The 26,027-nt window shown below is 42.8% G+C and overlaps 1 protein-coding gene across 2 annotated transcripts in view; it reads right to left on the bottom strand.

Moving 5' to 3' along the window:
- Nucleotides 1–424: 424 nt before the first annotated feature.
- The window catches only part of edar (ectodysplasin A receptor), a 64,689-nt gene continuing 39,086 nt past the window's right edge, over nt 425–26,027 (bottom strand). For both annotated transcript variants that reach the window (XM_039014758.1, XM_039014756.1), the window contains exons 4-11: nt 17,920–18,101; nt 15,417–15,502; nt 8,624–8,833; nt 7,515–7,589; nt 6,419–6,491; nt 3,285–3,552; nt 3,120–3,180; nt 425–1,994 (exon numbers count right to left, since the gene is read on the bottom strand). In XM_039014758.1, coding sequence (XP_038870686.1) covers nt 1,666–1,994; nt 3,120–3,180; nt 3,285–3,552; nt 6,419–6,491; nt 7,515–7,589; nt 8,624–8,833; nt 15,417–15,502; nt 17,920–18,101 — 1,284 coding nt within the window. In that variant the 3' untranslated portion in view covers nt 425–1,665. The remainder of the gene's footprint in view (nt 1,995–3,119; nt 3,181–3,284; nt 3,553–6,418; nt 6,492–7,514; nt 7,590–8,623; nt 8,834–15,416; nt 15,503–17,919; nt 18,102–26,027) is intronic.

Here is a 26,027-nt window from a genome sequence, read left to right as displayed (position 1 = left end):
ACAGTCTATTCTCTGTACACCTCACATCTCAGGCCAGCAGAGAGATGAACGTCATTATTTATCACAAACGATGGCTGTGTGATGTCTTGGCAGAGAGACTAACATGGCAGACCCTGGTTATTGTACAGATGATGCTCCAAGGTCTGACGTCATACTGAAATAGATATAGAGTAACCAGATTTACACCAGTGCCCAGTTGTAGTGTAAACCTCTCTAGTAATCGGAGATATATGGTAATCAGCTGTTCCAACAGATTCCTCTTCTTTGAGAGAATAGTTTGATCAACCACAGAAAACATGACATCCTTTATGTAAACAACGAGGGAAAAGGAGTGGTCTTATTATTGGAATAACATTACTGTTACCAAATCATTATCCAAAAAGATAATTATATCTTTTTACTGTAAATAAATAATAACTTGGACTTTTTAAATTGATACTTCTTTATTGATGCATACAGTATGTACAATAATAAGTTATATATACATTTCCATTTGTTTCCATAAAATAGTTTTTGTTTCCATTGTTTCTAAAGTCTAGTCTGTGGAGCGTTGTGATCTTGAGGTAAGAGGACCAGGTTCTGCACATACAGTACAGTCAGTCATCTTCTGTCACTAAACTACCTACCTGAACCACTAGCCTTCTGTTGACGCTGTGTTTGAATTGAAAATAACAAGGAGAAACTTAAAGAAGCTGTTATTGACACGTGCTAAATGATGAACATTGTACATGCACATTTATTATTCATATACACTACCGGAGTCCAGCCCCTTTAAACGTGGCTAACTTAAAACACCAGAGCAGTGAAGACACACTGAGCGATGGGAGTGTGCCTCCCCAGTCACTCAACCGAAAAAGCATTCTTGCAGGTATAGAAAGGCACTGTTAAAACACTATAAACCAAACACACAGGAGGCTTCTCTTGTTCCTGAAATGTCTGTAGCTGGGAGCTTATCACCATTAGCTGATATGTGCTGAGCTTTTTGGCACAAAATGGCTGCCATCCTGTGGAATCACCCAGCATAGTGTCAGAGCCCGGCTGACCATAGCGTAGCTCAGTGCTGGGTCTCCTGGAGTTCTGTCTCCCTGCATTCCTCAGGCTGCAGTAGGCCTAGTCTGTTAGCAGTCTCTTTAATAGTCTCTGGCATCTGGTCTTTACTGGTTCATTGGTTTTAGTGGTTAATTAGGTGCTGAAAGTCTCGACTTTAAACCACAACACTATTATACCAGACCGCCACACGATAACCAATTAGAGCCAGTGGCAGCAGCTGACCGCTGGGGGCAGGCGGGGTAATAGAGGGTCTGGGTCCACAGGGGTCCTGGCAGAGGTCCATTATGCCATTTTTAAAATCTGATTAATATTATTATATTATTATTAGTACTACATGTGATCTATGTAAACAAAAGCAAAAATGTTAAAGAAGGTTATAAAAAGCTTTTGTCGAGGCATCTAGAGCAAGGTTAATTGCCAGTCCATTGCCAGAGGGAGACAGAGAGATGAGAAGGAGAGAGATCTGAGATCTGGAGAGGCCTGCTGACATTCTTCATGTTGAGAGCTAAAACTGTTTGTTTCTGAATGTATGTGCGGGTATATGCACATGCGTCTATTGCATGTGTGCATACATGTGTGTATATGAGTGTGTGTGAACATTAGTGTGTACGTGAGTCAGACGCTTGCACAGCGTGGTGAGGACAGAGGGACAGTGTGTGTATCTCCTCCTCCCAGTACATCAGAACATAGTGACTCCACAGCATCCAGTCTCTCTATCTGCACCAGTCTGGTGAGCAGGTCTGGGATGCTATAGCCGGCGGTACTGATCCTCTCAAACAGCTGCAGGCCGTCACTCATCCCTCCGATCTCATCCCTCTTCAGGCCAAAGCTTTCTGCCAGGTGTCTCCAGGTCTTCACCACGGCTGCCTCGCTACTGTAGGAGGAGCTCAGCATACGACTGGCCTTCTCCAGACAGTCAAATGGTAGTTCTGTAGGACTCAGACCTGGGGAGAGGGAGGGTTAGGATGTGTGTGTTGTGGCTAGAGATCAGCATACAAGATTCCTTTGCTAGACAGTCGAAGAGTACTTCTATAGCAGGGGTGTTACACTCATTATAAAGGGCCACATTGAAAAAACACAAGGAATTCGCAGGCCAGACAGAGCCTACTATGTTTGTTTTTACAAAATAATTGGCCATTGTTTTATTAGAAAGAATATGGCTGTTTAAAATGTCCACTTACGTACAAAGGATGCTGTATATATCATTTTAACATATTAAAACAAAAGAAGAGATAAATAATATTTGTCCAGCCTTTGCTGCTACGCTTACAGATGTGCATAATATAATGCGACTCTAATCAAAAAGTAGCCTATTTAATAACCCCAAATAACAAAAACGTAGCTAGGTTGTTGTAACATTTAAACTTAAAATATGTTAAAAAATGTTTTGCAATGAATGGATCACCAATGCGGTTGAATGCAGCATTGCTGTATGTTGCACTCAAAATTAATTGACAACCCAAATCATTGCGCAGGCCGGAAAGAAATGTATCACGGGCCGGAAACGGCCCGTTGGCCTTGTGTTTGAACTTCTATAGGGCTGAAACCAGTCGAAGGGCAGTTCTATAGGGCTGAAACCAGCCGAAGGGTAGTTTTATAGGGCTGAAACCAGTTGAAGGGCAGTTCTATAGGGCTGAAACCAGCCGAAGGGCAGTTCTATAGGGCTGAAACCAGCCGAAGGGTAGTTCTATAGGGCTGAAACCAGTTGAAGGGCAGTTCTATAGGGCTGAAACCAGCCGAAGGGCAGTTCTATAGGGCTGAAACCAGCCGAAGGGTAGTTCTATAGGGCTGAAACCAGCCGAAGGGTAGTTCTATAAGGCTGAAACCAGCCGAAGGGTAGTTCTATAGGGCTGAAACCAGCCGAAGGGTAGTTCTATAGGGCTGAAACCAGTTGAAGGGTAGTTTTATAGGGCTGAAACCAGCCGAAGGGTAGTTTTATAGGGCTGAAACCAGCCGAAGGGCAGTTCTATAGGGCTGAAACCAGTCGAAGGGTAGTTCTATAGGGCTGAAACCAGCCGAAGGGCAGATCTATAGGGCTGAAACCTGGGGGTGTACGTGTGAGTTCTCACCCTCGGCCACATTGCAGGCTCTAGCATACAGATCCAGGATCTTTTTCCTCCGGCTCTGAATCTGTAGGAAGAAACAGAGAGAAAGGTAAAGTAAGTTACAAAGTAATTACATTGCAATACATTGTAAAAGTACATAGTTGGATGTGAATGACTGATCTCTCTCACCCCTGTAGCCTTGTTGTAGTTGTTGTTATTGATGATGTTAGCATTGCTAATGTTGTTAGCGTTGATAGGGCCGGTGGGGTTGGATACAGTCTTATCCCTGTTGAGGAGCCCCAGGGAAAGCAGGCAGATGTCCGGCTTGGTTCCCAGGTTCAGGAGACAGAGGCTGGGGTTAGGATCAGCTGCCCCCTGCCTCTCCAAGGCTGCCTCCTCATCACTATCCATACTACGACTCAACAGCTGCTCGTTCTCAGACGATGCATCATTCTCACTGGGGAGGAGAGAGAAAATCAATCAGTCAGCATAATAACACTAAGCCTTCATGACCTTTTCAAATTATATTTAGCTGTGTCTAGTTATGCTAATGTTATGTAGCTTCAGCCTAATTGTTATACTGTGAGTAGTCTCTTGTTTTAGCTTGCATATTTAGCTTCGGTTCCACAGAACGCCACTGACAGTGTGTGTAACACTGGGATTTTCTCCCAAAAACACCTTGTTGACAAATATTCTCAGAGATGCTCACACAATAGCATTGTTTTTACATGTGTGCACGTACTCACGCGCGAACACACACACACACATTGTTTCTCAGTCACCCTACACCCACTCTGGAAGCTAAGACAGTGAGTTAGCACATCCTCTGGAATGCAGTTAGCCACACTGTTTACCTCTCTGAGTCTAGCTAGGTGATGTAATGCTAATGTTAATGTGTGTGTTGACATGTAAGTTGTTCATACAGACCATATACAGTGTGTGTACATGTGACTTGTGATACTGTATGAAACAAACACATCGTCTGTGTCTATCCATGTTTATGTGAGTGTATATGTCTGTTCTCATTGCTGTCTGTCATAATGAATAAGGCTTCATTGTCTGCGAGTGTGGGGTTGAGACCGAAGAAAGGAGAGAGGGGGAAAGAGAGCAGAGGACAGAGAGGGGAAGGGCGAGGAGCTGTCATCCACCTGGTGGTTTGGCTGCGCTAGAGTAATTATCTCTCTCTCTCTTTACCCCCAATCTCTCCTCACCTCTCTTTACCTCTCTCTCCACCCATCTTCCCCTCGCTCTCTTTAAATTCATCCCCCACTCCCTTCTCCCTCCCCTCCTCCAGGGCCAATCTGTGCTCAGCTACCTCACCCTCCAAAGCCACATAATCACTCTGCTTCAGAAAAATACTCAAGTGAACTTGTTTTTTCCATGCCCACGCAAGGGGACACACACACACTGTCTCCCCACTAAAAGGGCTAGCAGCGATGCTCTGCTGCAGTGACTTGTCCTGTGGTAGTCTAATTACAGGCAGATTCTGAAAAACAGATAAAAGAACCTCTGTCTTTGAGGCCCCCAGTCAACCACTACACTGTACAACCAGGAAGCATGTGACACGTTCATAACCTAAACATCAGTGTTTAAAACTGAAACATTAGGCATTTAGAACTGCCAATAAGTGTTCTCAGCTAAAACACAGGCGTTTAGAATGCAAGATTAAACATGATAGTCAGCTTTTTCCAGTCAGTTTCCAACCATGAGAACACCCATATCTCCTTAGTGTTCAGATTTTAACCACTAGTGTTTTAACCACTGTTTAGAATGACTTTAGTCATTAGAAATTGATGTGACTTTCCTTGCTTTTTATTCAGATCAGTGTTAGGAATGTCTGTCACCGTACCTACATTTCAGCACTGAACAGGACATTTGATTCAAGAAATATTTTAAATCAAGTGGTGGTGTTGTTACTCAACTGTGTTGAGTTCATTTCCGTTAACTCTGAGTGAAAAAGATGTGGGAGGGGCCTCATCATATTTCCCAGCATGCTTTGTTGTAGGTTGATCTTTAGAATAGTTTGTTTCAATATCTATGTTTACTCGTGCATATTGATTGATTCATTTATCTTATACTATACAAAGATAAATAACGAACATGTTTCTAAACTAATCCAATCTGTAAGAGGTTGGATTTATTGCACCAGTTACTGAGATAATTGTTCCAGTTTAGATGGTTTAGGTCAGGGGTGTCAAACTCATTCCATGGAGGGCCTAGGGTCTGTTGTTTTTTTGTTTTTACTTTCAAGTAAGCCCTAGACAACCAGGTGAGGGGAGTTCCTTACTAATTAGTGACCTTAATTCATCAAGTGAAAACCAGAACACACTCTGCCCCTCCGTGGAATGAGTTTGACACGTGGTTTAGGTAGTCTTGTTTGTTAAGTCCTTTACCATAGCAGCCATTCTGAGTGCAGGTTGTGGCTGATAAAATATTCCAATTAATGGATATCCTCCCTCTGGCTGGATTCCAATAGGAATTACAAATCACTTCAAAACCCAGCGTATTGTGACTTGCAGGTCTGATGTGGCCCATGAGCCAGGATTTTCAGACCACAATGTTGAGGATAACTAGGCCATAACTAAAGGCTTTATGAAACGTACATGTGGTCATAAAGGGTTTACTTTTAATTCAAACACATTCACTTAGGCAGTCACTTGGTGAAATTATTGAATGCAACAACTATGTCTCTGTCACTAACAATCACAGTCAAGGGTCAGAATCTCTCACATTCATTCGAAAGGCATGCTGAGAAATGTGCAAATACGGCTTTACACCCTACAGTGTTAAAACAACGCCCCCAGTGTTTCGAGTTTAAAACCTAAATGCCTTGTGCTGAATAAATGTGTTCATGTTTTTAAAAAGTCTTACAGAGAATAAACATGTTTTCATGTTTACAATCTACACTGTGACGTGTTTTCATAGAAACTCTAAATACCTTGACAGGTTTAAAAAGTCTTACAGAAAACTATTTAGTTATGTGTTAAGATTCTAAACACTTGGTTTTACAGTCTACACAACCCCTACGCAACTTAGACATGCACAAAACAAAGCTTGCAGACACACACACACACACACACACACACACACACACACACACACACACACACACACACACACACACACACACACACACACACACACACACACACACACACACACACACACACACACACACACACACACCCAAACACACACACACACACACACACACACACCCAAACACATGATCTTAGAGATATTGCACACCTTTTGTGTCTGTTTGTTCAGTTTGTGTGTTTGATGTTTGTCATGTGTGCAGGTAGGTGATCAGGATACCTTACCTTTTCACCGTCTTCGGAGGCGTAGGTTTGAGTTTGTCAAATTCATCCTTTTCAGAGAAAATTACAACATTGTCTGAAAGAAAGAAAACATATTTTGTTTATCAAATGTTATTTCTCACACAGTTCTTTTAACGCTGGTAAAAGTCAGAAATTATCATCAAAATAACCTGGGGCATAAAGTGCCCATTATTTTCAAAATAAATCAATTAACAAGACTGTAGTGTTCAAATGCAATCATATCAAAGTTTAAAGCCTGTAAGTGTCTGGCACTGTCAGCCTAGATGGTGTACGCCTCGGAGACGTCTCAGACTCATAGCTCCCAGCTCTACCGGAAATGTCAATCATAGAGACTTATGAGACAGCTGCTTAATGCACGCACACTTTCCCCAAAACATACACACACGATACAGTATGCTTTCACCAATACACGGAGAAAATGTAAACAGACATTCCGTTTTAAGAATAAAACACTTATGTTTGTGATTCTTAATTTGCAAACCCAAACACGCAGGTTTGATTCCTAAACCTAAAGGACTGTATGTATATCTATTACCATACTGGAGGTAAAATGGTAGGCCTATGTGAGATGACAGTAGATGTATTATCGTGAGGTTGATAACCCCTGAAGGAGTCAGTCGGTTGTTAACATTCAAGTTAGTGAGAGGGGAACACTGACGGCCTAGAGCTAGCGCCACAGTCTAATCTAAACATTCCACCATGCTGCGCTCACTGCACACGGAAAGTACTCCTCACCATTGTCAACCACACACACACACACACACACACACACACACACACACACACACACACACACACACACACACACACACACACACAGTGTCAAACCCACAGACCCCAGGCCTGACAGACAGCCATCAGGTATGAGAATGTCTTTTTATGTTAGTCTAATAAACCAGACTATAGATTAAGAATGTCTCTTTATGTTAGTCTAATAAACCAGACTATATATTATGTCTGAGGCCAAAACTGGTACTGTAAGTAAAAATTTGTGTTCTGTAGTGTGTTTTTCTGTTAACTAAGGTAGTGTGTTGTGTGTGTGTTGTGTCTGTGTTGTGTAGTGTATATGTAGCCTCACCTGGAACATCTTTCTTGTCCTCCTGTTTGTTGGTCTGAGCCTCCACAGCCTTCACCACCTGACCAGAGCAGCATGCTGTGAACACAGAGAGAAAGTTTAGTGTACGTGCACACTGATTGTTACCCTGTCCACTGTGTGTGAGTACAGGTATGTGTGTGTGAGTGTTATCCTGTCCACTGTGTGTGAGTACAGGTATGTGTGTGTGAGTGTTATCCTGCCCACTGTGTGTGAGTACAGGTATGTGTGTGTGAGTGTTATCCTGTCCACTGTGTGTGAGTACAGGTATGTGTGTGTGAGTGTTATCCTGCCCACTGTGTGTGAGTACAGGTATGTGTGTGTGAGTGTTATCCTGCCCACTGTGTGTGAGTACAGGTATGTGTGTGTGAGTGTTATCCTGTCCACTGTGTGTGAGTACAGGTATGTGTGTGTGAGTGTTATCCTGTCCACTGTGTGTGAGTACAGGTATGTGTGTGTGAGTGTTATCCTGTCCACTGTGTGTGAGTACAGGTATGTGTGTGTGAGTGTTATCCTGTCCACTGTGTGTGAGTACAGGTATGTGTGTGTGAGTGTTATCCTGTCCACTGTGTGTGAGTACAGGTATGTGTGTGTGAGTGTTATCCTGTCCACTGTGTGTGAGTACAGGTATGTGTGTGTGAGTGTTATCCTGTCCACTGTGTGTGAGTACAGGTATGTGTGTGTGAGTGTTATCCTGTCCACTGTGTGTGAGTACAGGTATGTGTGTGTGAGTGTTATCCTGCCCACTGGGTGTGAGTACAGGTATGTGTGTGTGAGTGTTATCCTGCCCACTGGGTGTGAGTATGTGTGTGTGAGTGTTATCCTGCCTGCTGGGTGTCTGTGAGTATGTGTGTGTGTGTGAGTGTTATCCTGTCCGCTGGGTGTCTGGGTGTGAGCATGTGTGAGTGTTATCCTGCCCGCTGGGTGTCTGTGTGTGAGTATGTGTGTGTGTGAGTGTTATCCTGTCCGCTGGGTATCTGGGTGTGAGCATGTGTGTGTGTGAGTGTTATCCTGCCCGCTGGGTGTCTGTGTGTGAGTGTTATCCTGCCCGCTGGGTATCTGGGTGTGAGCATGTGTGTGTGTGTGAGTGTTACCCTGTCCGCTGGGCTTGGCTTTGAGGATGTAGAACATGATGATGAGGACAATGGCGATGGCCATGATGAAGATGGTTGACATGGCGATGATGAGAGCGGTTGCTAGGTGACCCTGTCCTGTGGGGTCTTTGTGAGGGTGAGGGAACATGGTGGTACTGCTGGTTGAGACACTGGGGGCTTTGCCTGACAACACAGCTTTGGTAAGCATGCCTGGAACACACAGATACTACACAGTTACAACACAGATACTACTTCTGCATCTGAAGGAAGCCATGTCTTGGACCCCAAGGGGGGCATGTTTTGGTTTTTGGCCTAGCACTACACAGCTGATTCAAATAATAAACTAATCATCAAGCTTTGATCATTCAAGCAGACCACCGTAGTCCCTGTGCCCAAGAACCCCAAGGTAAACTGCCTAAAAGACTACTGACCCGTAGCACTCACGTCTGTAGCCATGAAGTGCTTTGAAAGGTTGGTCATGGCTCACATCAACAGCATTATCCCAGAAACCCTATACCCACTCCAATTTGCATATATACCCAAAAGATCACAGATGATGCAATCTCTATTGCACTCCACACTGCCCTTTCCCACCTGGACAAAAGGAACACCTACGTGAGAATACTGTTCATTGACTACAGCTCCGCGTTCAACACCATAGTACCCTCAATGCTCATCACTAAGCTAAGGACCCTGGGACTAAACACCTCCCTCTGCAACTGGATCCTGGACTTCCTGAACAGGCCGCCCCCAGGTGATAAGGGTAGGTAACAACACATCCGCCACACTGATCCTCTACACGGGGGCCCCTGAGGGGTGTGTGCTCAGTCCCCTCCTGTACTTCCTGTACTTCCTGTTCCCTCATGACTGCATGGCCAAGCACGACTCCAACACCATCATTAAGTTTGCCGATGACACAACAGTGGAAGGCCTGATCACTGACAACGATGAGACAGCCAATAGGGAGGAGGTCAGAGACCTGGCAGTGTGGTGCCAGGATAACAAACTCTCCCTCAACGTGATCAAGACAACGGAGATGATCGTGGACTACAGGAAAATGAGGACTGAGCACGCCCCCATTCTCATCGACGGGGCTGTAGTGGAGCAGGTTGAGAGCTTCAAGTTCCTTGGTGTCCACATCACCAACAAACTAACATGGTTCAAACACACCAAGACAGTCATGAAGAGGGCACGCCCAACGCCTATTCTACCTCAGGAGATTGAAAAGATTTGGCATGTGTCCTCAGATCCTCAAATAGCTATACAGCTGCATCATCGAGATCCTCCTGATTGGTTGCATCACCGCCTGGTATGGCAACTGCTCAACCTCCGACCGCAAGGCCCTACAGAGGGTCATGCGTAAGGCCCAGTACATCACTTGGGCTAAGCTTCCTGCCATCCAGGACCTCTATACCCTATACCAGGCGGTGTCAGAGGAAGGCCCTAAAGATTGCCAAAGACTCCAGCCACCTTAGTCATAGATTGTTCTCTCTGCTACTGCACGGCAAGCGGTACCGGAACGCCAAGTCTAGGTCCAAAAGGCTTCTTAACAGCTTCTACCCCCAAGCTATAAGACTCCTGAACAGCTAATCAAATGGCTACCCAGACTATTTGCATTGACCCCCCCCCCCCCCCATTTTTATGCTGCTGCTACTCTTTTTTTATTATCTATGCATAGTCACTTTACTGTACACATTACCTCAATGACCTCGACTAACCTGTGCCCCCGCACATTGACTCTATACCGTTACCCCCTGTATATAGCCTCGTTACTGTTTTATTATTGTTGCTCTTTAATTTTTTGATTTTATTATTTTTTACTTCAGTTTATTTTAGTAAACTTAACACTTATTTTTCTTAAAACTGTATTGTTGGTTAAGGGCTTGTAAGTAAGCATTTCACTATAAGGACTTCACCGGTTGTATTCGGCGCATGTGACAAATACAATTTTATTTTATTTTATTTGAATCAGCTGTGTAGTGCTAGGGCAAAAACCAAAATGTGCCCCCCTTGGAGTCCCGGGGCCGAGTTTGGGAAACGCTGCCCTTCGGGGTTGTTGATTGACTGTTTTCTTCAGCTTTAATGGAGCTGTAAACTCCTGACAGGTCCTAAATCTACTTTTATTCTCGTTTTAATCAGGCATCCGGCCTGGCACTACCGAGTCCCTGTGGTCTCTCTCTCTCTCTCTCTCTCTCTCTCACACCCACCCACCCACCCACACACCCACACACACACACACACACACACCCTCTTTGTGGTCAGAGTCATCAGTGTTCTGGGTGTTTGTTTATTTTCTGTGGGTAGAATACGAATCCTGTTTGTTTAGTGGAGCGTGATTTCACATCTTAATCACTGTTCTGTTTCTTTGCTGTGAACCCTAGAGCCAGGAAGACTAGACCAAGGCATTCCTACTGGCAATCATAAAGGACCAAGGCTTTCCTACAGGCAGACATTAGAATAGACCAAGGCTTTCCTACAGGCAGATATTAAAATAGACCAAGACTTTCCTACAGGCAGACATCAGAATAGACCAAAGCTTTCCTACAGGCAGATATTAAAATAGACCAAGACTTTCCTACAGGCAGACATCAGAATAGACCAAAGCTTTCCTACAGGCAGATATTAAAATAGACCAAGACTTTCCTACAGGCAGACATTAGAATAGACCAAGGCTTTCCTACAGGCAGATATTAAAATAGACCAAGACTTTCCTACAGGCAGACATCAGAATAGACCAAAGCTTTCCTACAGGCAGATATTAAAATAGACCAAGACTTTCCTACAGGCAGACATCAGAATAGACCAAAGCTTTCCTACAGGCAGATATTAAAATAGACCAAGACTTTCCTACAGGCAGACATCAGAATAGACCAAAGCTTTCCTACAGGCAGATATTAAAATAGAACAAGACTTTCCTACAGGCAGACATCAGAATAGACCAAAGCTTTCCTACAGGCAGATATTAAAATAGACCAAGACTTTCCTACAGGCAGACATTAGAATAGACCAAGGCTTTCCTACAGGCAGATATTAAAATAGACCAAGACTTTCCTACAGGCAGACATTAGAATAGACCAAGGCTTTCCTACAGGCAGATATTAAAATAGACCAAGACTTTCCTACAGGCAGACATCAGAATAGACTAAGGCTTTCCTACAGGCAGATATTAAAATAGACCAAGACTTTCCTACAGGCAGACATCAGAATAGACTAAGGCTTTCAGCTTCATCTCCTCTAAAGCTTCTGGACATCTTCATGCTGCTTCAGACTGTTTATTCACTGATCAGATCAGACAGATTCAATATATTATTGTATGAAACTGCTGCAGTTATATTAGATGATGACCTGGGTTCAAAGTTCAAAGCTAGCCTGTTACAGTATATGGAGTACATGACGGTAAACAGGGGACAGACAGATGGTATAGATATGTATAGGTGTATATAGCCTAGAGAGGAGGTCCAGACGTACGTGGTCCGAACTTATCGACACCCTTGATAAAGATGAACAAAAATGACTGTTTATAAAATAAATTATTCAAATACTTAGCTATATTGTATGCTTACATTTTTTCTTATACTTTTATACTAATAAAATTGCTCAGAGAAAGATATTTTGTTTAACAAGTAATACTTTTATTCTCTCAAAAAGGTCATTCTAATTTCAACGGCAAACCCACCACTGATGTGTGTGACCAGAGAGGTCTATATTCATGTCATCTGACCAAAGCACCGGTTCCAATCCATATGCTTATGCCGTTTAGCCAACTCCAGGTGTTTACTTTTGTTGGATGACATGAAAAAAGAGCTCTGGCCTCGCACACCAGTGGTGGGTTTGGCGTTTAAATGAGAATGCATAAGCAGAAAAGAACCCCATACATACTGTAAAATATGGTGGGGGGGGGGGGGGTCTTTGATGTTGTGGGCCTATTTTTCTTCCACTGGTCCTGGGGCCCTTGTTAAGGTCAACGGCATCATGAACTTTACCCAGTACCAGGACATTTTTGCCAAAACCTGGTTGCCTCTGCAAGGAAGCTGAAACTTGGCCGTAAGTGGATCTTCCAGCAAGACAATAACCCCAAGCACACATCAATATCCACAAAGAACTGGTTAATTGTCCACAAAATCAACATTTTGCAATGGCCCTCTCTGTCTCCAGACATGAAACCCATTGAAAACCTGTGGTTTGAATTGAAGAGGGCAGTCCATAAGCTTAGATAAAGGATATCGGGGCCTCCCGGGTGGTGCAGTGGTCTAGGGCACTGCATCGTAGCGCTAGCTGCGCCACCAGAGTCTCTGGGTTCGCGCCCAGGCTCTGTCGCAGCCGGCCGCGACCGGGAGGTCCGTGGGGCGACGCACAATTGGCCTAGCGTCGTCCGGGTTAGGGAGGGTTTGGCCGGTAGGGATATCCTTGTCTCATCGCGCTCCAGCGACTCCTGTGGCGGGCCGGGCGCAGTGCGCGCTAACCAAGGGGGCCAGGTGCACGGTGTTTCCTCCGACACATTGGTGCGGCTGGCTTCCAAGTTGGAGGCGCGCTGTGTTAAGAAGCAGTGCGGCTTGGTTGGGTTGTGCTTCGGAGGACGCATGGCTTTCGACCTTCGTCTCTCCCGAGCCCGTACGGGAGTTGTAGCGACAAGATAGTAATTACTAGCGATTGGATACCACAAAAATAGGGGAGAAAAGGGGGTAAAAATTTTTTTTTTTAAGGATATCAAGGATCTGGAAGGAATCTATATGGAGAAATGCTCTAAGATCCCTCCTAATGTGTTCTCTAACGCATAAAACATTTTAGAAAAAGGGTCAGTGCCATTATCCTCACAAGTTGAGGTATTGAAAGGTATTGGAAACAGGGGTGTCAATAATTTTGACCCTTACCTTTTTCAGAGAACTAAAATATCACTTCTCTGAGCAATTATAATTGCATAAAATAATCTAATTTCCCAAAAAATGTGTGCATACACTATAGCTCAGTATTTTAATTATTTATTTTGTACAGTCATTTTTGCTAATCTTTATCAAGGGTGTCAATAACTTCGGACCCCGCCGTATATATCCTAGAGATGACAGGCTGCTGCTGAAGAGAAGCCCCAGGACAGGCAGAAACATGTTAATCATCTTTTTCATGCCCTCCAAACGTTTTAATTATTACACCACGCGGTGCTGGGAGCCGCGGTAACACACACACACACACACACACACATGCACTGAGCTGGAAGCCAGGGTAATTTACAGATTACTTGGTGAGTGCTGGCCTGCCTTCACCCCGAGCTAGTAACTCCACGCTTCAACTACATATTTCTGGTTTGGGTATTTTAAAGACTTTTAAAATGGTTAATCAAAATGGACCCTCACACGTCTCTCCCTCCCTCTTTCCCTCCCTAACTCTGCCTGCAAGAAACAATTAGCTGCTTGTTGAAAAGTGTGTGTTTGTTGTTATACACTCGTCTGTTCACATCCCTCCCTCCTCTCTCTCCCATCCTCCTCACAGCAGATTCCAGTCTGTTCACATCTCTCCCTCCTCTCTCTCCCATCCTCCTCACAGCAGATTCCAGTCTGTTCACATCTCTCCCTCCTCTCTCTCCCATCCTCCTCACAGCAGATTCCAGTCTGTTCACATCTCTCCCTCCTCCTCACAGCAGATTCCAGTCTGTTCACATCCCTCCCTCCTCTCTCTCCCATCCTCCTCACAGCAGATTCCAGTCTGTTCACATCCCTCCCTCCTCTCTCTCCCATCCTCCTCACAGCAGATTCCAGTCTGTTCACATCTCTCTCTCCTCTCTCTCCCATCCTCCTCACAGCAGATTCCAGTCTGTTCACATCCCTCCCTCCTCTCTCTCCCATCCTCCTCACAGCAGATTCCAGTCTGTTCACATCTCTCCCTCCTCTCTCTCCCATCCTCCTCACAGCAGATTCCAGTCTGTTCACATCTCTCCCTCCTCCTCACAGCAGATTCCAGTCTGTTCACATCCCTCCCTCCTCTCTCTCCCATCCTCCTCACAGCAGATTCCAGTCTGTTCACATCCCTCCCTCCTCTCTCTCCCATCCTCCTCACAGCAGATTCCAGTCTGTTCACATCCCTCCCTCCTCTCTCTCCCATCCTCCTCACAGCAGATTCCAGTCTGTTCACATCTCTCCCTCCTCTCTCTCCCATCCTCCTCACAGCAGATTCCAGTCTGTTCACATCCCTCCCTCCTCTCTCTCCCATCCTCCTCACAGCAGATTCCAGTCTGTTCACATCCCTCCCTCCTCTCTCTCCCATCCTCCTCACAGCAGATTCCAGTCTGTTCACATCTCTCCCTCCTCTCTCTCCCATCCTCCTCACAGCAGATTCCAGTCTGTTCACATCTCTCCCTCCTCCTCACAGCAGATTCCAGTCTGTTCACATCTCTCCCTCCTCTCTCTCCCATCCTCCTCACAGCAGATTCCAGTCTGTTTAAGGTTGTTATATATCAAAACACAGTCATTAAAATGACACAATAATAATGATTTCAATTTCCGGGCAAAACAATATGCCAGGGAGTGTTGCTTTGAGCGACGTACACTAAAAACAATTCCTAGGGTCGAGCACCACTATGAGGAAGCAGTTCCAGACTATGGTGAGATAATGTCATGCTGTTTCTCCCTGTGTTCTGCTCTGTCTGTCTGTGTTCATTAACTGGTCCCAGCCCTCTGCAGCCCTCACTCGCCTGACCTTACAAGTATCTCTCTCGGTCCCTCTGTGACTGTCTCTGACCCTCTCTGGCCTGGGTTCTGGTTCTGTTTGTGTTGTAGAACTTGTCAGGTATAAGAAAACGTACACTCTTTAGTGTTGCGCGGTGCATTTTGACACGAGTGACAGACCATTCCATACAGGTTCCTGGGCCGGTTCTCCTGGATGTAATACCTGACAGAGAGGAAGCACAGAGAGAACATTTAGAGAACAATACTGATACATATTATTCTCTTATTATACACAGAGATATGTTATTAAGATACACAGTGTGAATATGTAAGTATTAGAGAGGAGAAGTGTCTCAATAATAGCTGGAGGTGAAAAGGTTAAACTGATGCCCAGAGGGGAGAGTACTGTATCCCATTAGGTTAGATAGAGATATTATTTAGCCCTGAACTGTGACAGAGGAAGAGAAGGGAGGCTGCTTCAGAGCGTGGAGTCCTCTAGGCCTCTAGCGCAGACCATCTACCATTAATCAGAGAGGACAATTAAACCACTTTCAATCAAACATGCACACCAGATCTCCAGGATGAAAACCAGGACCACAAAAGCATTAAATCTGAGATTAAAATGCCATTCTACTAAAGATGTGTTTGGTGAGGACTTAAGTAAAGTATGATTTAATAAAGAAGCATTTCGATTCCAACCCCGACAAAGGCAGGCAGTGTTCAGTATTCCCCCAGTACAGTACAGTGAGATAGAGTTATTAAAGCAGCCAGTAATGCTAAAACACTCTAGTCTGTATATTGACTTTAAACTCAATTGAAACCCAAGAATGTCTTTGAGGTGGTACAGTCACTGAACAACATCATATGGTAGAGAGAAAGAGAGAGAGTGAGAGAGAGGGGGGTGGGGGGGTGGAGAAGATCAGAGCATTGAGCCGGTCCTGTAACAGTTTATATCTTCTCCTGCCTCCATGTTTGTGGGTGACCAGATGGTAACTGGGTAATTGAGGCAGATAGCGTGGCCAATGGAGGGTTAGACCAGGCTGTGGCTGTGTGATATGAAGACGTGGGGGGGAAACAGGGGCGATGTGACAGAAGTGTCCTATGGAGTGGTACTGTCTTATCAACATCACTCTCTGGCAGCGGTGGTATGTATGTGTGTGCATAAATGTACACTACCGTTCAAAAGTTTGGGGTCACTTAGAAATGTTGTTGTTTTTTTGAAAGAAAAGCAAATAATTTTGTCAATTAAAATAACATCAAATTGATCAGAACTACAGTGTAGACATTGTTAATGTTGTAAATGACTATTGTAGATCGAAACAGATTTGTTATGGAATATCTACATATGCGTACAGAGGCCCATTATGAGCAACCATCACTCCTGTGTTCCAATGGCACGTTATGTTAGATAATCCAAGTTTATAATTTTTAAGGCTAATTGATCATTAGAAAACACTTTTGCAATCATGTTAGCACAGCTGAAAACTGTTCTGATTAAAGGAGCAATAAAACTGGCCTTCTTTAGACTAGTTGAGTATCTGGAGCATCAGCATTTGTGGGTTTGATTACAGGCCCAAAATGGCCAGAAACAAATACCTTTCTTCTGAAACTCATCAGTCTATTCTTGTTCTGAGAAATTAAGGCTATTCCATGCGAGAAATTGCTAAGAAACTGAAGATCTCGTACAACAGTGAAGAGGCGACTCCGGGAGGCTGGCCATCTAGGCAGAGTTCCTCTGTCCAGTGTCTGTGTAATTTTGCCCATCTTAATCTTTTCTTTTTATTGGCCAGTCTGAGATATGGCTTTTTCTTTGCAACTCTGCCTAGAAGGCCAGCATTCCAGAGTCATCTCTTCACTGTTGACGTTGGGACTGGTGTTTTGCGGGTACTATTTAATGAAGCTGCCAGTTGAGGACTTGTGAGGCGTCTGATTCTCAAACTAGACACTCTAATGCACTTGTCCTCTTGCTCAGTTGTGCATCGGGGCCTCCCACTCCTCTTTCTATTCTGGTTAGGGCCAGTTTGCTCTGTTCTGTGAAGGGAGTAGTACACAGCATTGTACGAGATCTTCAGTTTCTTGGCAATTTCTCGCATGGAATAGCCTTCATTTCTCAGAACAAGAATAGACTGACGAGTGTCAGGAGAAAGTTCTTTCTTTCTGGCCATTTGGAGCCTGTAATCAAACCCACAAATGCTGATGCTCCAGATACTCAACTAGTCCAAAGGCCAGTTTTATTGCTTCTTTAATTAGAACAGCTAATTTTTCATAATTGCAAAATGTTTTCTAATGATCAATTAGCCTTTTAAAATTATAGACTCGGATTGGCTAACACAACGAGCCATTGGAACACAGGAGTGATGGTTGCTCATAATGGGCCTCTGTACGCTTATGTAGATATTCCATTAAAAATCTGATGTTTCCAGCTACAATAGTCATTTACAACATTAACAATGTCTACACTGTATTTATGATCAATTTGATGTTATTTTAATGGCCAAGAATGTGCTTTTCTTTAAAAAACAAGGACATTTTTAAGTGACACAAACTTTTGAACGGTAATGTATGTGTGTAAATTTGCATGCCTGCGTGTCTTCAAATGTGTGTGTGTGTGTGTTGTCTTATGTGTGTGTGTGTACATACCCAGGTAAGCAGGGTCCACAGTCTGCATCATTGTCTGGTGTCCCAGGTTTGAGTACTGTAGCACGGTACAGACCTTCACAGTCCTTATGTCTCCTGCAGATCTCATACTTTCCCTTCGAGTACTTCCCCGGCGGACACGACACACACACAAAGTCCTCATCCTTAGTCCCATAGCCACAGTTCTGCAACATCACAAACAGGCAATAAAATGTGATTGGTTACAAGAACAGGACACGAGTTGTTCTGAACATTTTCATTCGGGGTGTTGGTGTAGTTTGTCTAGTGTGTGTGTGTGTGTGTGGCGACGAAGAAGAGGAAATTGATGTTCTAGTATGGAATAAAGTGGGAGGTCATCTTAAACAGTCCCAGACATATACACTTCTCACAGTGGGGAGTTGTGACAACAACCAATACCCTGCATAGTCTGACAGGCAGACCATTGTTTGATCTACCTTTATTAAAACAGTTGAAGCTCCATCCTGAGGGCCAAGCTGCTACTTGTCCTACAGACTTCAGAAACACTATATTCCGACTTCCTACTTTATTGGCTTGTCCAATATATCCACTTTGATCCTCTGATAAAAGCTGGATTAATTTATCAGTAGGATTCTGTCAGGGTGGATCACCCCAGCTTTAGATCTCCTGGTTGACTTTACTTCTGTTGGTTCATATAAACCTTCTCCAGATAAAATCCAATAGAAACATTTTTGTCCTGTCTCCATGGTCGTTGTAAACCAGCGTGTATCACTGCATTAAAACCATCTGCTGTATCAGATCACATCAGATCTATGTGGGAGAGTGCTGTTTCATGTGTATGTGGGGGAACTAGTGTAGCTAGGAACTTAGTGTAGCTAACTACTGGAACTACACACTACTTTTTTAGCAAAATAAAATATGGGTGAAGTAGACAACTTCCTTTCTTTTTTTGCCATCAGACCTGCATAATTCACACTTGAAACATGGTTTTTGTGTTTAATAGGCTAAATTACACATTCTGTTAACAGCTGACTCCAGAGTGATCTATTGTTGCAATTTGTCGATATGATAATTTAACCCAAAGTAGTTTGGATGTAGTGAACTACTTTTTCTAAGTAACTTCTAATTAAGTAAACTATATTTTTCTTAAAACTTCTTAGGGATAGCCCCCCTTTTTTTTTTTTTTTTTTTTTTTTAAATTTCGCCTAAAATGTCATACCCAAATCTAACTGCCTGTAGCTCAGGCTCTGAAGCAAGGATATGCAAATTCTTGGTACCATTTGAAAGGAAACACTTTGAAGTTTGTGGAAAATATAACACAATAGATCTGGTAGAAGAAAATGTCAACAAAAAAAAAGAAGTTATTTTATATTTTTTTCTACCACCATCTTTGAAATCCAACAGAAAGGTCCCACATCTAGCCACTCTGGTTGTAATTCCGATGGTGTCCACAAGATGGCAGCAGTGAATGTGCAACGTTTCAGACGGATAACTTGAAGTATGAGCAAACTACATGACATTTAGTGTGAAGTCACCCAGGTACATTTGGGCAAATCGTGAAGGAGACGTTTACATTCACATTACATTTTTCTACAAGAATATTGTCAAATCTGTATACTTGGACTTTGATTGAGCTTTTCAACATTTGCAAAACACCCAGTTTTCATAACTTCATAACTCTCCATATTCTTATAATTTTTGTCCAAAGGGAAAAGGCTTGCTGTCGCACAAGGTTAGCAGCTACATTTTGCGACAGATATGGTGTTTCTCGTAAAGCCCAGCTCATTGGCTATCTAGCTAGCTTTGTTTGACCCCGATTGGTGCTTATTTGACAAAGATATACAGTCGATCAAGTGAATACCGCCCGCGTCATCGGCGTGCCATGAAGGCGTCGCTCTCTGACCAAATTTGGTGTCCTATAGGATATACGTCACCCCTAATTATATAGTGAAGTCTGGTTACGTTCTAGGATCTCTGAGGAATAAATACGAACGTGATTTGACTAGTTGTAACAACTTTTAGGGTTAGATTTTCACAGATTCCTTTCTCTGCAAATTGAACGAGTGGAAATACAAAATTGATTGTGCATGCTATATGGAGCTTTTTAGGATATGAAAAATTATTTTATCTAACAAAACGACACTTCATGTTATCTCTGGGACCCTTTGGATGATACATTCTGAAATCTTGCTCTGATTTAAGTACACATTTCACCTTCAGAGGTGAATTTATCAAACCTATCGGGGTGAAAAAGGTGTTTTGTTGTTAGGAGCTCTCCTCAAACAATAGCATGGCATTTTTTCGCAATAATAGCTACTGTAAATTGGACAGTGCAGTTATATTAACAAGAATTTAAGCTTTCAGTCGATATTAGACACTTATATGTACCGACATTTGTTGTTTCTCTAAAATCTGTGATCGTGACACAAGGCGCTGAATGATTTACAACTGTCCCGTTGACGGGACGCCTCACTTTAGTATAGCCTAACTTCTTCCAGTGTGAAATGGTGGATTGGTAAACAATGTTTTTTAACCTTTTATGACTGCAAGCCGGTATCGGGATCAATATGACAACAGCCAGTCCAAGTGCAGGGCGCCAAATTCAAAAACCATAAATCTCATAATTAAAATTCCTCAAACATACATGTGTCTTATATCATTTTAAAGGTAATCATGTTGTTAATCCCACCAAACTGTCCGAAAGCACTACAAAGCGAAAGCACTACAAAGGATTACGTTAGGTCACCACAAAACTAAAAATTAGCATAGCATTTTTCCCAGCTAATGATAGCATCACAAAAACCAGAATAGAGATAAAATGATTCACTAACCTTCGATTATTTTCATCAGATGACACTCATAGGACTTCATGTAACACCATACATGCGTTTTTTGTTTGATTCAATTCATATTTATATCAAAAAATCTGAGTTTACATTGAGGCTACAAGAATCACTAAATGCAAAAACATCAAGTGACGTTGCATAGCCCGTCGTTTCAACATGAATACTCATCATAAATATAGATGATAATACAAGTTATACACATTGAGTTATAGATATACCTCTCCTTAATGCAACCGCAATGTCAGATTTTTAAAAAACTTTAAGGAAAAATAATTGCACGCTATAATCTGAGACGGCGCTCAAATTAGCATATCACAGCTGCAAAGATAGCGTCACTATAAACAACAAAATATAATATAAATATCTTTATATAAATATCTACCTTTGTTGGTTTCGATCAGAAGGCTTAGCAGAAACTCCAGGTCCACAAGAAATGTTTGTTTTGTTCGAAAAAATCCGTTATTTATGTCCAATTGTTAGCGCGTTTGGTAAACATATCCAAACGCTAATTCTGGTCAGCTTCATATCGGACAAAAACTTCAAAATGTGATATTACCGGTCGAAGAAACATTTCAAACTAAGTACTGAATCAATCATTGGGATGTTTTTAACATATAGCTTCAATAAAGTTCCAACCGGAGTATTCCTTCGTGTCTGCGTGAGCCATGGAACGCAAGTGACTTGCATGAAGAAAATGCATGATCAGGAAATGGGTGCTGATGGACACCTGACTGATTCTGCCCTCATTCTCTCCAACAAGACCATAGAAGTCTCATTGGAATTTCTATTGATTGCTGACATCTAGTGGAACTCCTAGGCAGTGCAACCCCTGCCATGCGTCATTTGGAATTCTTTTGGTACTCTGTTGAATACAGACAATCTCAGATTTCTGACTTCCGGTTTTCATTTCAACTCAGGATTTTGCCTGCCAATATGAGTTCTGTTAATCTCAGAGAAATAATTCAAACAGTTTTAGAAACTTTGGAGTGTTTTCTATCCAATATTAATAATAATATGCAAATATTAGGAACTATGACTAAGGAGCAGGCCGTTTGAAATGGGCACCTTTTCATCCAAGCTACTCAATACTGCCCCTGCAGCCATAAGAAGTTTTTAAGGAGCTTTCCCAACACTTCTACTACTACTGATCACATATGAAAAATTAGCTAAATGCCAAGTTAGTAATGTTAGTAACGTGTACGCTGGGAGACGGGAAGCAAGTACAGGAAGTGCAAATGTAATAATGAATAAAACATGGAACAATCAAGAAACTTGAATAGCATACAGACATGAAACTTAAACAATAACACCTGAGGAAAGAACCAAGGGGAGTGACAGATACAGGGAAGGTAATCAGGAAGGTGTGGAGTCCAGGTGAATCTCATGAGGCGCAGGTGCGCGTAAAGATGGTGGCAGGTGTGATTAATAATCTGGCGACGTCGAGCACCGGAGAGGGGGAGCAGGAGTACACGTGACAGTACCTCCTCCCTGACACGCGGCTCCAGCCACAGGACGACGCTGGCCAGAGGGACGATTCCGAGGACCAGGAACAGCCGGTTGCTTCTGCCTGAGGCGCGGGAGCATTTAGAGCCGGCTGAGGCGCGGGAGCCTGGCGAGCCGGTGGAGGCATGGGGAGCCTGCCAAGCCAACCGAGGCTTGAGAACCTGTCGAGCCAGCTGTTGCTTCAGCAGCCGCACTTGGACCAGACATGACCAATAAAAAATAAAGATCCCTGTTGCCTCCCTTTGGTTAGGCATTATTCTGTAACATGTACGCTGGAAGTCAGGAAGCAAGTACAGGGAGTGCAAATTGAATAATAAATAAAACATTGAACAAACAATAAACACGAATAGCGTACAGACAAGAAACAAACAATAACGCCTGAGGAAAGAACCAAGGGGAGTGACAGATACAGGGAAGATAATCAGGAAGGTGTGGAGTCCAGGTGAATCTCATGAGGCGCAGGTGCGCGTAACATGCTGACCAAACCAAAAGTTGATTTTGTTCACCCACACCAGACACGATCAGGACATGCAGATTGAAATATCAAAACAAACTCTGAACCAATTATATTAATTTGGGGACAGGTCAAAAAGTATTAAACATTTATGGAAATTTAGCTAGCTAGCTTGCTGTTGCTAGATAATTTTTACTTGGATATTAACATCGGGTTGCTTTTTTACCAGAAATGCACAAGATCCTCTACTCTGACAATTAATCCACAGATAAAACGGTAAACCGAATTTGTTTCTCATCTCTCCTACTTCCTTCAGGCTTATTTTTCTTATTACAAGCTGACCACACCGCTCGCGTCGAGTGCGCGAGCATTGCAAAATAAATGTACACATACATGTTATTCAATCATTGCACCCACACTGCTCGCTCGCTCCAGCGAGCGTCTGCATGGCCAGGCCCTAAAACAGAACTTGGTTCTATTTGTGATGCTCAAAGCGCTGCAGGTCCTGCCTCTCCCATCTCCTCATTGTTAGCTAATTTTCCATAAATGTTTAATGGTTTTGACCTGTCCCCAAATTAATATAATTGGTTCAGAGTTTGTTTTGACATTTCATTCTGCGTGTCCTGATCGCGTCTGGTGTGGGTGAACAAAATCAATTTGGGCGCAATGGCGCACGCAGACGCACACGCGCGTGCGGTTTGGTCAGCATGTAAAGATGGTGGCAGGTGTGCGTAATAATCTGGCGATGTGGAGCGCTGGAGAGGGAGAGCTGGAGTACACATGACAATGTTGCTGCTCTGTTTGGTAAGTCATTACCCAAATCTACAATCATGAGCAGATATTGACATTTTCTGTAATTGTACAGGAGAGTTGAATAACTACAATTTAACTTTACAAGTTTAAAGAACTGACTATTCAAACAGTTAGCTATGTCTGTGACTGTTGTTTAGATTTACAGAGAAAGAGAAAAGCAGGGCTCATTTTGTTTTGTGTGTGTGTGTGTGTGTGTGTGTGTGTGTGTGTGTGTGTGTGTGTGTGTGTGTGTGTGTGTGTGTGAGGTGTGTGTGTGTGAGGTGTGTGTGTGTGTGTGTGTGTGTGAGGTGTGTGTGTGAGGTGTGTGTGTGAGAGGTGTGTGTGAGGTGTGTGTGTGTGTGTCTCCTTATTAAGGCCCAGTGAGGCTCTGTTTATTTTGGCCGGGGACTGATGACTAATGGCTACTGACAGAATACTACATCGTACCAAAGGGGCTTCAATATTTGGGAAAAATCCAAATGGAATGACAAACCGTGAAAATTGTTCATTCCCCTTTCTGAATCTGAGCATGCATTCTGGGATTTAGCTGGTAACTCTTTGATGTGGGAGGTGTACCTTTGTGTATACCAGTGAGTCAGGTAAACTTCTTGGGTGGTCTGAGCAGACAGATAGACTAGAGAGTAGGGCTGTTACCGCTTAGTCATGGTAACTAGGCTTCTCCAAGCTCTGATGCTGTTGATGGTCATTAGTAGCCTACCAAACTTTAGAACTGCTTGGTACTCAAAACGCTATTGTCCCTCTAATCACCCTGACATCAATGCAAATGTTTTATAAAAATCTAATCAAACACTTCATGAGAGCCCATGAGCTCATGTTGCTCAACATTTCTATAGGCTATGCAATTGTGTGAGAAAAAAAAATGTTTTCATGGCCTCTATTAAAAAGAGGATCCCATCCTCTTTCTATAGGCTAGGCCTACTATATTTATTTCTCAACTTTCCTAATATTAAGCACATTGCTTCACTTTACAACAGGAGTATAGTCTACCTGGCTGGCATGAAAATTAAACACGTAAAAAGTCTTCTCCATTCGCTATTTAAGTGTATAGATCACATGTATTTGTTCCCCGTGCCCCTGTTCCAAGACAGGTGCATGATAATGGTCCATTCTAAATCAAAATGAATTCCACACATATATTATTTAGTATATGTAAAGACAACATTAAATTAAGAATAGTCTGATGGGTGACAATATTAGCCTATCATTGTGAATTATGTATTATCACTTGTGATAAATCATAGTCGCACACCTCATGTAGCCTAGCACATAGGCCTATATGTTTTGATAATGGTTGTTACACAGCTAAAGTTGCCAAATAAGTTCTTAAAATTAAGCACATTATTCCGCTTTACAACTGGTGTAGAGCCTAACTGGCCTACATAGGCGACGCATGAGTTTCAAGTTTGGGGAAGATAATTTTCACCATAAAATTGCACCTTTATAATAAAAGCATTACATGCATAATCGGATTTGCTGTCACTTTTGAGAACAGTGTTTTCCCACTAATTGATTGCATTTTGAAACATTTGCATTTATAGCCTACTGCCGTGTGCGCATTGCTGCGCTTATAATGTGAAGAAATAACCTAATAGTTTATCAATATTTTAAGCTAAACGTTCTGATCTGTTGCATCAGCCTCATTACTTTTAAAATGTTTTTTTTTTTTTGATGCGAGTGGTTGTATTAATTTTGGATCTATCGCGTCCCACAACTGTCCCAGAGTATGTTTGGAATGTTTATTTATTGCACAGAAGGACAAGTTGACCAATAGAATAGATCAACTTTGTACTATGGGGGATAGTAGATTGACATAGGCTAGTGCTTTGCTGTTTGTTAGGCCTACTCATCTTGTTGGCTAACGAAAAGTAAATGTGGACAGTTCTTTCAATATCTTCAATATGTGCCTCAGGATAGAATGAATGTATGTGTGCCTTTATGTGCCTTTTCAGGATAGAATGAATGTAAGCAATGCATGATGGTTAATGGTGTTTTATTCGGTTGTAGTTCCATGTATTTCTTAAAAAATAAACGTGTAAACCATTTTTATTGAACAGAATGTAACTGAAAATACAATGGCAGCCTTGCCATTGTCCATCAATAACAAAACATTTTTTTTTCGTATAACATTTGGGGAAACGTATGCAGTCATTGTAGTCTTACATTTTGTTGGCCAACCAAAATTACCAAAACGTTAACCCGTAATAAGGCTAGGGTGGCTGAGTGTAAATACATGGCTCTGAGTGTAAGCACCTTTTCACTAGAAACGTTCTTGTGTTCAAATTATCGTCAGTGCGAAATAGCTAGAAAGCTTTCGTATTTCCACTTGGCTGCACCTACGGTTACGATAACGATAAATCAAGTGCAATACCTGCGTCGACCTGTGTCGAGCAGCAAAACACCGGAAAGCTTCTAGCCTACCGGAAAGTTACAAGAAGAACAAGAATAGTTACCTCATCCGGTCATGTGACACTCTGGATGCCCCCTAAAAGCAATTTCAACCGTTTTGAAAAATGACG

The sequence above is a fragment of the Salvelinus namaycush genome, chromosome 19 (genome assembly GCF_016432855.1).
Source record: "Salvelinus namaycush isolate Seneca chromosome 19, SaNama_1.0, whole genome shotgun sequence".
NCBI classification, from domain to species: domain Eukaryota; kingdom Metazoa; phylum Chordata; class Actinopteri; order Salmoniformes; family Salmonidae; genus Salvelinus; species Salvelinus namaycush.
Note: the sequence above shows the minus strand (reverse complement) of the source record. Positions and strands in the feature narration are given on the sequence as shown.